The sequence below is a fragment of the Ptychodera flava genome, chromosome 1, assembly GCF_041260155.1.
Source record: "Ptychodera flava strain L36383 chromosome 1, AS_Pfla_20210202, whole genome shotgun sequence".
Lineage (NCBI taxonomy): Eukaryota > Metazoa > Hemichordata > Enteropneusta > Ptychoderidae > Ptychodera > Ptychodera flava.
This window is the reverse complement of record NC_091928.1, coordinates 59,555,873-59,571,075: the sequence shown is the minus strand read 5'-3', so window position 1 is coordinate 59,571,075 and position 15,203 is coordinate 59,555,873. Positions and strand designations below refer to the sequence as shown.

Genomic DNA, 15,203 nt, shown 5'->3' with positions numbered 1-15,203 from the left:
TTGTGCATAGATTTACCCAATATTACGGAAAAATCAAGATTTGACTGATGCACAGTCTTGGATTTTGAAACTGTGAGTGTTGAAAATTGAAAATATTTTGTCTGAATTGCGGCGGCACCGTACCATCGAAATATGGATGGATTTTTATGTTTTTATGAATTTTGAATTCATATAACTTAAAAACTAGAGCTCACAATACAATGAAATTTGGTCACAATGTTATTCAATAACATTCAATTCTAACGAATCAATTTGAACTGCCAATTGTCTTTCAATGCAGTTCATTTTCAGCCATGAAATTGTAAGAAATAACAGAAATATCTTACCAAAATTGCGAGCATAATTTTGTTTTTGAAATGGACATGTGAATTTCTTAAAATAAAATTAACGTTGCTTGTCACGATTTATGACACAGCCCCATAAAAATTTTGTCTGTTAAAAGGCAGTTGGATGCTACAAGAATCACAAACTCACTTTTAGGTAATAAAATGCAAGTATAGTTTTTGGCATGAAATGTAGAATATTTTTAGATTTGTGGAAGGTTTGATCAACATATGATGTATTTTTTGTATGTAAAGAGGCAGCAAAACACTTCCCTAATCATATAGTATTGTACTGTACTGTGTAAAACAATATTATGAGTCACAAATTTTGGAAAATAACTCCAAAAATGTTATTTAAGAAAACTGGCCTCAAAAATTTCCATAGAATTTAATAAAAGTGATAAGGTGTCATGGTTCTTTCTGTCTGTCAAAACAAATACTGTACTGACAGAAATAGTGGATCAGAATTTCATGAGTTGAAAATAAATTTGAGATTCATTAAAACATAAAATCACTGGATTTACATCCATCATCTTACTGATTATCACAGTTCATATATAGTTCATGTATGCAAATTACTTGTTCAGTTTCTTGTCCGTGAATTAAGATGTTTTTTTTTTCTTTTAGGCAGAGGGTTCAGGGAATGACATTCTCTCTCTGCAATAGCTTTCTCTTTAAGTCTGTCTTTCAAACTCATCAATTTCTCCTTCCTTTGTTCAATATCAAAAGTAGAACTATTTTTCATTTGATCACCGGTAGTAATAATAATGATAATAATTATATAATAATAATAATAATAATAATATTTAATTCTTAATGCGATGCATTTCTGCGGCTATACTGATTTGGGAAACGCCTGTCAACCATTTTTCGATGATGCTCTTTCTTGCCAAAAATCCATTGTAAGCAAATCGACGACGACATAGAAAATATATTCTCACGATTTTATGAACTGGCATACCTTGATTACATCAGGTTCTGTCTATACAGGCCCTAATGCAGTGCACATACTGATCGACAACCATAGATTAGATAAAAGACAGTAAAACTCAGACGAAATTTCCGAGATTAACAGACACAATGTTTTATATCGCTGTTTTAAATCAAACTGATTACACAATCTCTGGATACAGAAATGGCATTTTGATGAAATTTCAGCATAAAAAACCCCAAAACTTTGCATAAGGACGTCATGTACCGATCAACAGCATAGTGCGCGTGTGAACTGGCATTTATTGACTCATGGACTGTAAAGCGTGGAGAAACTGTCTATGATTGACTGCACGGAAAAGCAGTCAGCATCTTGTGAAAGCAACAACATAGCAGTGAAAACTCTTCACAGATGAAAGGATAATTGCTTCAAACTAAGAAACTCCATGTTCAGAGGATGAAAACTATAACATCATGGTCCGTGAATGACAATAAACAATGGCCGACGTAACTGTGTAATGAACTATACTATTTAGGTGATGGGGTGGGCAGGGTCAAAGGATGACGAAAGTACTGGGAAAACGTGTCATTTTCCTAACGATACTGTCTCGGGAACTCCAGCGTCCCATTGTTTTGTAATATATAACAAGTGTGCCATGAGCTTCGTTGAATACACTGATATCAAAAAGCCATAGCTGTAAACTGGCGCAAAATGGTTTGATCCATGCAGAAGCTGCATAGGAAGATCGAATGGAGATAGCACAGCAGGCGCAGTGTATGTATGCTGACCAAAGTACCTCGGTGTTTTCCAAGGGATATTGGAAGATTGCGAGGGAAATTCATAGAGGCTTATCAAGCTTGGTCTCCGGTTAATTTGACGTTTGCAGTTATTTTTTCATTCATATGAAAAATAACATCAAAATGTTGAAAACATCTACTTGCAAAACTCAAACCAATTCTGTTGCTATGCTAGCTGCCAATACTATTTAAATTTTTTATTCATATGAAAAAAGGAAACATTAGCATTTTCAAAATTTCTACAATAAATCTGACAATACTTCTCTTTTTTAACAAAGGGGATAACATAAATAAGTATTTGTTATTTTTTTGTAATCACTGTTGAAAAAAATAGTGTATATTTCTAGATTTTCAATTATTTCTCAAGTAATATTTTCCCTTACTCGCCTCACGACCTGCCACTAGAGGACGTTTTTCATTCAGGGATATATGCGTACGATTGATTTACTCGGAAAAAAATCGAGCACATTTTGAAATTTTATGATTTTTAAACCATGCCATAAGCAAATAACACTTACCATTGCCATCGCCATGAACGATCTGTTCAATTTCACCAATACTTGCCTGTCCGCTGTCCATAACTTTAGCCTTAGGCAGGCTGTCAATAGTGTGACTGAGTCTCATTGTGCTGAGGTCTATGAATGAACACGATTTTGTTTTTACGATTCGTACTTGTGCTCGTGGACAGATTTTCATCATATTTCACAGAAATGTTGGAATGATGTTTGAAAGAGCATGCTACAAGTTTTATGGCAAAAACGTGTATCTAAATGGGAAAAATCTACACCAAATTTACCTTACTCACTTTACCTCGTGTTTGCTGGTTAAACTCCCGAGAATATCACAAAAACTCACTCCTACATGTAAATGGAATGGTCTGCCAAGTCCTAGCCAAGTTTCACAGTTCTACGACAGCGTGCACAGGGCCCGAAAGCAGTTCCATTGTGAAAGAGGTATTGACTGGATTCAGAAGTGCTTGCCATGAGCGGCGACCGCTCAAGCGCTTTAGCCGGTCAGTATGAAGTGGCATTTTCGGAGAGGTAAAACACAATTTTTTTATCGTTTTTTCTTCAGTTTTTAAATGAAACCTGCCTCATACATTGATTTTAATTTGAATATCCTTTTTCGGTAACTGAGCTACTTATTTTCAGAAAAAAAGGCGTTTAAAATTTCATGAAAATCAAATTTCACTTTCAGTGTGCGTGAGTTTCGTATAATGTCTCAACATTTAGCTGAACTTTGGCCAACCTAGCCTTCGGAGTCCTTCGGAAACCCTACGGAGTCTAAAATAGTATAGACTTTCATCTACTTTTCTCAACAGAGACCATTTCATCACTGATAACATAAACTTAAGCAAATATTTTGTCATCGTGAGCGTCGGCGCTCTTCACTGATGTATCTTTTTCCCCGAATTTTAAGTTCCGCAAGTTGTATTAATCACCCTTAGTCCATTTCCATGAAATTCAATATGTTTAAAGCTTCGCAGATGAATAAACAGACAGAATCGATTCTTCAAATAACTGATTTCATCTATCTCAATTTTACACCAATCTTTATCTTCAGCAAAATACCGGCGTGTTTCGTACAAAATATGTCTTGGTATCATATTGTGAGCATATATTTTATGCGCAATACCCTCAATAGTGACAGAAACGGATTCAATGGTCAGATTCGTGAAAAGTTCGCTATTCAGTTCTGACTGATTTAATGAAGAGTACTAATATACCTCTCATGCTACGACGTGGTACATTAACATTTTCATTGATAATTGTATCTGATTCATTGAATGGTATTGTTCTAAAATGTTGTACGTGTTCGTACAGAAACCTCTTACCATTGTTGTAATATCCGGCTGTATCTCTTGCGAATACGTCATCCTTGATCATTTCATACTCCATCTGAATGCTCGTCAATTTATAAGCGGCTTTAGCGGTTGTGACAATTAACTGAGAAACGGGCGCAAGCGTAACTTTCCATTCGATATGGTTACCTAACGCTGATGGATATGTAACTCTATGACCTGTGATGAAGGGATCTGTAAGTCGAATAACATTTTTCATTTTATATACGTTAGGAAGAAAATTATCCTCAGCAAAAGAGGTTGAATCGGCCGCGCCACTTCTTAATTTTCTCAGATTCTTGTTCTGAATTCCATAAAGTCCCATGTTTGTTCTCTCCTTTTATGTTTATTGAGATAACGATAACATTCAATAAAGTTATAGTTACTCAAATCGAGAAGTACCTCCCCCTCAAATTTTAGAAGTATGCACTTGATTATATTCTTTCGCAACATTTTGAACAACTCGATATTTTCATGACCCGTTATTAAGAGATCAAAACCAGATCGAAAGTATCCGGAACTAAAACTACTCCGCTTTCTAATTTTGGACACCATATGTAAAGTGTCTCGCCTGGCTGTGCCTGACTTGGATTAGGAGTAACCACATGATGGGCCCTTTCTACCTTCGTCCCCAGTGGTTTTCGGCTGTTGAAATTCAGAAACAATGATCTATCGTATGGCATTTTGCTTTTGTGTATTGTATATAGTAAGGGAAGAGGTCATTTTCAAACAGGCGGTACCGCCGGATACCTCCCGCGGTATACCTCTGCCTCGCTTACCGCCAGGATTACCGCCGCTCAGAGACCGTGAATATTCATGAGAAAGTCATTACCGCGGACTTGAAGTGAAACATTCACACCTCTACTACTCCTAACGATCGCGGTAATACCGCGGGCACAGCGGTAAATAGCCTGAAGAACGGCTACAGTTTGCAGTATTTTTTGGAGAGGAGAGAGAGAGCGTGTACGCCTTGGTCAAATAAACTGGTACGTTGTCACTGTTGCGTATGTTCACTTCCGTCTGTAAAAATATTGCAAACTAAATACCTACCAAAAAAGGTGCAATTCATGAACACCCCTAACATGTCTTAGGTGTAACCGATGTCACAAAAATAGTTGACGATTCATCAAATGTAAAGTTCAAGTTAATTACGACACCCAAAATTTGTTAAATTTGTGCGAGATAAGGAAGTAAAACTCGGGTCATACACCGGCAGAGCCATTCCGTGATTTCAAATATCTACATTTGTCATGTCTATTTTGTCTGCATTTAAAAGCAGCATGAATGTCCTTGCACTTAATAAAGAAGGCACTGAAATTACCAGTTAAAATCGGCGAACTACTACGATGGGGTGCGATGTTTTAGCCATTTGAGTCAACATCAAATCGTTCACCCCACGACTACATATCAGCCTATCACCAGCCCGACATGCGAACCGTACAGGCGAAGTTTACTCCTTAAATTTATGCCATTTCGATATTTATACGCCTACAGTCTTGGAGCAAGTTAACGATCACATGTTTATGTTAATAAACTTCATAAACACGTTCAATAAAGAAAGCATTCTGCTATAAAGTTCGGGTCAATAAAATACGCTGCTGGTACAATTGTTTTGAAGTCTGAGGCTCTGCATTCAAGACTACAGATAGTCAGGTGGCTTAACACAAAAATATCGTTACATTGATGACAAAAGTGCAAAATTTGCTACAGATGTTCGCATATATGTGTAGATCAATATTAGCTATTGCTCCAAAAATTTTGACCACCGGAAAGGCTCGATGATGTCATTAATTCAAAATGGCCGCCATTATAATGCTTAAAAATGGTAAAATACGTCTAATTCAGACAGTTTTCAATATTTTTTGAATAAACCGACACGAACATCCCAAATTACAAATACAACATAAAATTGATGCAAATAAATTATTATGATGACGTCATAAAGCCAAAATGGCTGACCAAATTCAAAATATCCCCCATATTATCGTCTGATAATGTTCAAATACTTTTAATTAAGCCTGTTTCCAGCATTTTATCACCCGTACTGAAATTAACATCCCAAATTATAGACAAAACATATAACTGATACAAATTCATTATTGTGATGACGTCATAAAGCAAAATGGTGACCGAAAATTACAAAATGACCCATTATGAAGTTCACTGTGCTTAGTCAAATAGCCAATTTACGTGACAAAATAATACTTTAAAGGTAATCTACAATTTGTCTTGATAGTCCATAAACTCAAAATAAATGATAAATGTACTGAAACTTAGCCAATAAGCCTAACACAAATTACAAACTATTATGAATTTATTTATTTTTAACAATGACCTCTGTCTGAAAAACTGAACCAATATAAAGGAAATAAAGGTATCTTTACCCATAGGTTCTACCTTTGAAAGTGTTACGTTATAGTGTGTAGATCAATAGTAGTGTGATTTCATGATAACGAAAAACATGGCGAGAAACCGGTGAATAGATCATGCCTTGACCCTTGTCATAGGACCTTGGTCCCTGAAAAAAAGGTTTGATGCTTGTGGTTTTGGTCTTTTACTTCCTTTGTTTCAGAAGCCTTTTTCGTTTGAATTTTCTTGGATTTTTATGTCTCGATGTGTGGTGACATAGTTTTGTGCTACAGTTACTGTAGTTCCCTTTTTGGAGGATGTGCCGGCCTAAAAAAGATCGTTTGGTCAGGGTTTTATGAACAAAAAAGCCTATTTTTTGCTTTTTGAATCTAGCTTAGCTTACTTTTTTGAAGCTTTCGTGAATTTTATGGAAAGCGTCTTTGCCTTTCGTTGTTCACTTACCAGACTGGTTAGGAATTCAAAGATGAAGGAAACTGCAAAAAACGTGACCAGATGAGTTTTGCTGTTTGGAAACCCAAAACATAAGAGCATTAAAAAACACCAGGAAGAACATAAGCAGAAATGGAAGGTTAAACAAAGATAAGAACTCAGAAAGATTCTCAGATTCATCAACAATCTTGCAAATCAAACCTTAATCAAAGCATTAACTAAAGGCTTGAAATTTATTCCCACTCCGGAGTGTCTAGAAAAATTGTCGTATGAGATATCAACAAATTTATTCTCATCATAAGATTATGCGATATCATGAGAAACAATCAATCAATCAATCAGACATCTGTTCTAAGATAAGTACATGTTCAAGACTAGTAACCGCGGAAAACCCAAAAATTGTAAAACTGTCTCAAAGCAACTTAGATCGATATAGGAAATTCCATTCGCAACCCACTTCAGAAAGAATATGACTCTGGTAGAAAAGACTGCCCTGAACAATCTGTCTAAAATCAAACAAATATTACTGAAACCCATCAATAAATGATGAGGCATAGCAATTGTCAATAAGATAAATGACATTAAATAAAGTTATATACAGCTGCGAATTGAAAAATGTTCACTAATACACTTGTCGACATTGACTATACAGTGGATATTGTGTACGAAATCATTTATCTGCGACAAGAAGATCATTGACGAGGTGATTTACAGTTTCCCCATTTCCATAAGTAGAATAATTTTTACACCACGATGGTATCTCCTGCCAAAAATACACAAAACCAAAGCAGAAGAAACAATCATCACCCAACGTCTCAATAGAAATGGCTGCTCGAGCCCAATAAAACAAATGTCGGAATTTCTAGACCTTGTCATAAAACCAATCGTCCAAAACGACTTATAAATGCCAGGGACACAAAAAACTTTATTCTCTAGTTAGAACCAATTAAAAAAACAAGCAAACTCTATTCTAGTAACATGAGACGTGGTATCAATGTAGAAAAACATGCCAAAAATGAAGCCATAAATGCAGTGATCGTAGCGTTAGACTCTGAAACAGTACTGCCAACTGGTATGATACAAAAACCCACCATCAATGTACATGAAAGCCTTAACTGTCGATTATTCTGAAACGCAACATATTTGAATTCAACTGAGAAAAATACAAATGAATCTATGGATGCAGTATGGGCTCACCAGAAATAGCTGATATCATATACCATGAAACGGAGAAAGTTATATTAAATCCCAAATCTGGTCAAATATTCGTATGGAAATTTAAAAGGTGACATGTTCATGGTTTACACAGGAATCGAACATCAACTTTTAACATTCAGAACATTTGTCGAGGAGTGCAACACCCTGTACTCTACGTTCAACTTGGGAATTCATAATTGAACATTCCATCGACAAAATCTCATACCTTGACGCAATTGAGAGAGATGGCTCGATTTTAAAACCCACACAAAACCATCTGATGATATCTATCTGCCACCGACTTTCAAATGCTTTATTGAAGGTGAATTACTCAGATATGTACATGCAACAACAATATGGACTTCATAAAAAGGTCAATTTCTCAACGCAAAATCTTCAACAAAGAGATTACAAAAAGAAAGACATAGCTTGTATAAAAAAGAATGTAATAAAACGTCAGCCATCCTTCATCAACAAAAGTAAGAGTAATGATGTAACAAAATACTAGTCAGCACAACCTCATCAAAACCAGCCTAATCAAACAATATGATAAGAATCTGGAAAATTATGAAGGGCGATTAAACGCTGGCCATGGTTTTTAAGAAAACCTATAATAACGTATAAAAGGAAGAAAAACATACAATATATCCTCCTTCAAGCAAAATTCAAACACAAGGAGAGTACAAATGAACGATCTGAGCAACAATTCACGCAAAATTCTCACCAAACATAATGATTTTAGCATCTCTCTTTGATGAACAATGGCTACCATTGAAATTAGCATGTGGGAATACAAAACCATTCAAGTGACTGAAGAAAGGACCCCACTTTGGCCCGAAAAGCCACTAGGAGGAATAACCAACATAAAACCTTATTTCCGGGACCAAGGTCACATTACGAGGGTCAAAGCACTATCGATTTACTGGTTTCTCACCATTTTCCCTTATCACCAAACCACATTGATCTACTCACTACACCGTATCACCAACAAAGGTAGAAGCAGTGTGTGAAGTTGCCTTCATTTCCTTTATATCGATTCGATTTTTCAAACACAAACCATTTTTAGTAATCAATAATCTCATAAGAGTTTTTTACTTGTGTTGAACTTATTGGCAAAATTTTGATACATTTATCTTTTATTTTGAGTTTATGGAATATTAATACAAATTGTACATTACTTTTATACTATCATTTTGTCACGTAAATGAGCTATTGTACCAAGCATAGTAAACTTCATAATCGTCCATTTTGTAACTTTCGGTTGCCATTTTGGTTTTATTACGTCATCTTAATAATTAATTTGCATCAATTATCTGTTTTGTCTGTAATTTGGGGTGTTCATTTCAGTTCAGGTGATAAAATGCTGAAAACAGGCTTCATTAACAGTGTTTTAACATTTTTAGACAATGTTAGGGCGGACATTTTGAATTTTGTCGGCCATTTTGGCTTTATGACGTCATCATAATTATTAATTTGCATCAATTCAATGTTTTATTTATAATTGAGAATGTTTGAGTCAGTTTATTTACAATAATAGTGAAAACTGGCTGAATAAACTGTATTTTACCATTTTTAAGCGTTATAATGGCGGCCATTTTGAATTTATGACGTCATCGAGCCTTTCCGGTGTCCCAAATTTTTGGAGCAATAGCTAATTTTGATCTACACATATATGTGAACCTCTGTGGCAAATTTGGCACTTTTGTCATCCGTGTAACGATCTTGCTGTTTTTTGTTGCTAAGCAACCTGACTAAGAATGGTAGGTATTCTTTTAACTTTGAACAAACAGAACGATGAATGTAAGCAAGCAATAAACATGAAATATTTATGTGTTTATCACACGACACCAATGTTATGTCTTGTGTAGATATTGCAAATCTAGTTGGCGCGATCACTATGAAATAATCAAAAAAAATAAATTGACCGACGGCTCTGCACGCATCGATAACCATAGCCGCAACGGGGTATTTGCCGCTACTAACCACGCTACCCTTGACAAAATCGCTCTGCATTTTGATGATGTTGATGTTGATGTGTTCGACTCCTGCGTCAGGAGGTCAATCAGTACGGTTACTGTTACCATGGAGTAATATTTATAGTTTTGAAGTACGGTTTTACTATTTTATATGTAGACCCCGATATTTGACACAATATAATAGTAATATACAGAAGTTGTTTGTTACATTATATGACTGTGTGTAACCTCATTTCATGCCCCATGCCGTGTAGCCCTGCGTACAGGTGTGTGCACGTGTGTTCCCAGCATTATATGGCCTCTACCAAAGCCCTGCAATGGTCTTTGAACAGACTTGAGGTCTCTGCGGCCTGGATCTGGACCGCAATGAAGACTAAAGAGTCTTTTTGGCCGAAATTCTGCTCTTTTGGGGCAAAATCCTTTCCTTGCCTACCTTTACCTCCTAACCAATCCCAGAAAAGATGCGATTGACTTCTCCTAACGTCCAAAACCGCTCATTTTCTGAACATAACATACTCGACAAGTTGTTTACCCATGGAGATCCCCATTTTAAATCTCGCTGCAGACCCCAGTTATCTCCACAGACCGTTGCAGGGCTGTGGTGGAGGCCGTATACGCCAGGAACACAGACCTGTACTCAGGGCTACATGCTCTGTTGCTGCTCTAGAGAGGTTAACGCCAGTCTCGGACTTGTTGGCCCTGCTAGAGAAATAAATTTAGCTGAGCTTCGGTCAGTTATTATTCTGCCGTCTCGAAACATCGGTTACACAAGGAACATTTTGGTGAAATTCCAAAGTTAATTTTGTTTTCCATAACTCAATACAAACCTTTGTAAAATTTGACCCCCCCCCCCTTCAATGATTGATAGTAAAGTTCGACCCCCCCCTAAAAAACGGTTTTGTAAAAGTCAACCCCCTGATTTCCACCAACCCCCCTCCCCGTAAATAACGAATGCTCCCTTATTTGAATATGACATATACAAGGCAGTTATGAAAGCAAAATAGTCTACATAAACATTTTCGCTTAACAATTTTCAACGAACACAGGTCTACAATTACAGATCAGCTAACTTGCTTCTTCCAACCCCTGAAATTCTGATTTGGTCCGGGGTCACTGGCCTCCAACATGGATTAGTTATATCCCCTCCCATCAACATTACAAACGATGGTAAAATACGGACATGCCGATAGCCAGCATTTACATGTACATGATCGTCGCGGTCTTGATCGTTCGATCGCTGGTGTGTTTATCTCTATGTCTCTATGTATTGACTATAGAGGGAACGTTCACGTGATGACATAACAAGTCGAATCATTGCGCACCCTCTCTTTGACTGATGACGTTCAGATTCTGAGATCGAAGTTTTTAAGTTCAAGATACAAGATAGAAATAAAATAATTTCTAAAGCCTTTTCAAATCTAAATTATTTAATTCATCAGTATATTACATCAAACTTTGAAAGTTAGATCTAAGCTAAGTTTGAAAGAAAAGGGAACGTTCACGTGATGACATAACAAGTCGAATCATTGCGCACCCTCTCTTCGACTGATGACGTTCTGATTCTGAGATCGAAGTTTTTAATTTCAAGATACAAGATAGAAATAAAATAATTTCTAAAGCCTTTTCAAATCTAAATTATTTAATTTATCAGTATATTACATCAAACTTTGAAAGTTGCGAAATTTTAATTCCGAATCAGCGTCTGAAGTTGTAGGATCTGAGGTCCGAGGATCTGAGGATCTGAATCTGAGGATCTGAGGATCTGAATCTGAGGATCTGAAAAGTCAACTCTACCGAACATACAGCGTTGTACGCAGGGCCGGCTACGTCAAGTGGCAGTATACGAATTGAATCAAGTCAGTGGGTACGTACCGCACTTTAGATGGGTTCAAACTTAAACTGAGTTCGATGTTAAGTGATAAGAGGGGAAATACACCATTGTAAATGTTTAGGATTTTGATCCCATTTTAAAATAAATGTTGCATGTATCAGATATTGTAGAGTACAATAACAAATTGTGTTCTGGAGAGTCAAAGAATTTTGATGTCAGCGTTGCCAAGCATTTATAATAAGTTTTTGTTTTTGAGATGAAAAAATGTAGGCCTATGGGATCACATGGGTAAGTAACCTGGCCCTGTGATTAGTCAATTTGGTGATGCATCTTAAAGGTCTGCAGTTTGAGTCTTTCTACAAGAGATACCTTGAATTTAGTCAGTATTGTTATTCCAGTAATTCTGTATTGCGTTTCATGACTGAGGATCTGAATTAAAAAAGACACAAAAAAGACACTACTAAGTCATATTGCAGTACCTTTATTATATTTCACAACACCATGAACATGTATAACAATATAAGTTTGATAAAATTTCAAATAAATACTCTTGCAGTAAATAAATGTTTCTCTGTCTTGTTTTTGTAGTACTTTATAGAGCTGCATGGACAGCCCTGTTGAGTATTAAACAAACTATGAGTGATATGCTGCTGACATGTGTCTTTTATATTAACCTAAGAACAAATGCTTTCATTGCACTGTGCAAAAAATATAATGATGATAAAAAATAAGAACAAAACCGAAAGAAAACCCTCAAACTAGGTTTTTGGAGGAAATAGTTTTCCCCAAAACAAGAGCAAAATCAAAACAACCTGAAAATCAGCCTATAAGCTTGACTAGACAAACGTTATAATGCACATGAAGCAAATTTTATTTAGGCAAATTTTATCATCCTGGTGTCGTACGTCTGACTAAAATTCCTCTTCAATTGGTTTCCTTCCATTAGTCCGGATCCTCTGCAAACATGAAATACAAGTCCGGGCAGCAGGCTCTGCGTCGCAGGGTACCGGCGTTATGTGGCCTCAACGCCGGTAACACACACACCCTGCCACGCAGGCCTTGATCCGTGCGATCGGAGCTAGCTCTGACCTCTGACATTTAGGTACGATCAACTTCCTGCTCTACGCACGCGCAACAAGGGTCAATGGGTCAAAACGTTACTGCGAGTGCGCATAATACATCTCCAAATTAAGAGAGAACACGAACTGCTCTATGCGATGGTCGTTTTTTGGACGTTGGATTCTATGCATGTGATGACGACGTCAAGTTCGTGAACCCTGTTACGTATTTGATTTGCATAATTGATATCCAGCTCCAACTGCCCGAAAGTCAGCAACATTGCATTGACCATGAAAGTACAGTGCGACTTCACTGTACATATTTTTTGAATATTAGCATCCAGCTTTGATGTCCCACATATTTCTGTCATAAGATCGGTACTTGACATGATGTTCGGTCTGTAAAATCATCAATATATGTTGGAAATTTGTGACTTTATTTCTCAACACTTTTCATTACTGACGACTCATCTATCTGGGCACGCTGGGTTCGTGAAAACGCCGAAACTTTACTCGATAAATATCAGCAATTTATTACTACTCTTACATTGATGGTAGATCATTTACAGTCACCATTACGTGTACACTATCTCTGTTAAGACGTCCGTCTTCTACATCTGACCATATTTCCTCTGCAATTTGGGGATACCCATAAACAATACTGCAATGAAATGACGTGCCTCTATTTTTTACGTCCATGATTTTAGCTACGTACGCCGGTACGTCAACTCGCTGATAGAAGATTGCACTCGTAGCGAGAACGCAAAGCAGAGTGGCTTCTGCGAACTGTGCACGTAACTTTTTGCACAGATTTGGATTGAGAAGTGCCGACTCACACAACATGCTCACACAGTCGCATTTTCTGGAGAACTAAAAATTTACTTAATGCAACATTTTCGTGGTTGCCAAGCAACTTGTGGCCATGACCCAATTCTGAGCTAATGTCGTTCAACGGCAACAGCACTCTTGGGGATTCCGATACTGATTACAAGTCAGACACTGCCAGGTTGCCATGCATGAGGCCTGTTCTCTTTCATTCACTCAGTTTCTAAATGGCTGACCGCAAAATCATAAGACTTTAAAACAATAGCTTACTAATGACGTACTAAGCACCGCGGTTTACCGCGGTCTCATTATGCATGCAAGCTCATTAAAAGCTATCGTAATATATATGTACGAAAAATATTTTAAAGAAATTTCTATGATATAGGTATCACAAAATGTCATTCATATTCATAAATGGATCAGTTGGAAGTGGTAAGAGTTACGATGCAGTAAATTTTGGTCGCAGGCGGCGACGACTCGACTCCCGGTCACCGGGATCTTGCAAACTTGCAAACTTAATATGTGGCAATCACTGTCTGCAACATCATCCACATACAGCCTTCAAGGATGCAATAGGTATATACTTACGACAATACATGATAAATACCTGGCCAGGGGTGGGGTAATACTGCACTTTGTACTTTCAAGAAATTCAAGAAATTGGGGCTTGCTCCGTGGTACTTATTGAATAACTTTTGTAAGCACTTGCACGAGTACTTACCAGGAACTAGAGCAAATACCAGGCAGGTACTTATTAAGTAGTTCTAATAACATTTTCCTCTGGCTCCCAACTATTGAAACTTTTTGGATAACCTTTCCATTTTATCAGATAGTATTTCTTTCCTCTAATTTTTTACGTCTTCAGAATTCTTTTGACTCTTTACAGCTCGTCTGCACCAGCAGCGCTCTGCAGGTCATTGGAATAGAAAGTGCCGAGTATTTCTTCTCCATTCAGATTTTTTATCTTGTTAACTGGCAGCATTCCCAGTCCAGCTGCGTAACCACTTTGTAACTGGACAGATCTCCTCTGTCCAATTTGGTAATATCCTTTCCTGAAAGTGCTCTTAGACTTGTATTTGGTAATTCGGACCCGTTCTCCCGGCTTGAACTCAGGAGTGACGCCCGCGGCTGCCATCTCAGGACCATATAATGTATAAAATGCCTGCCAATCATTCTCCTCTGTTACGTCGACTGGTTTCATTTTGATACTTCCATGTACAGTGTTGTTGTAGTTCTCGAGAAGTTCTGGTAGAATAGTGAGCCACTGGCGTGTCTGTCTGTATGTGAAGTATTTCCACATCAGGGTCTTCAAATACGATTGAATCGTTCCACAACACTGGCTTTTTTATCACTGTATGTGTGAAACCAGTGAATACCCGACTCCTCAAGCCATTTCTGCATTTTCTGGTTAGTAAATTCCCGCCCCTCATCTGTCTGAAGTCTGTCGGGTTTGCAGCCACTTTTCTTAATTATATCTTTCAGTGCCTCCAGAGTATCATCGGCCGTTTTTGACCGTATCGCCTGGCCCATGCATATTTACTGAGCACATCGATTACTGTCAGCATATATCGAATACCCTTATTCTCTTTTGCGAACGGTACAGGCATCTCCACAAGATCAGCTGCT

General features: G+C 37.2%; 1 protein-coding gene across 1 annotated transcript; it reads right to left on the bottom strand.

The window, feature by feature from the left end:
- Positions 1-14,457: 14,457 nt before the first annotated feature.
- Positions 14,458-14,877, bottom strand: LOC139146197 (uncharacterized). Its single transcript, XM_070717608.1, has one exon. The coding sequence runs from the start codon at positions 14,875-14,877 to the stop codon at positions 14,458-14,460; it is 420 nt and encodes a 139-aa protein (XP_070573709.1).
- Positions 14,878-15,203: the final 326 nt, after the last annotated feature.

What these genes read in the sequence shown, in the direction of transcription:
- LOC139146197 (XM_070717608.1), bottom strand. Translation starts at nt 14,877, where the DNA reads ATGTGGAAATACTTCACATACAGACAGACACGCCAGTGGCTCACTATT.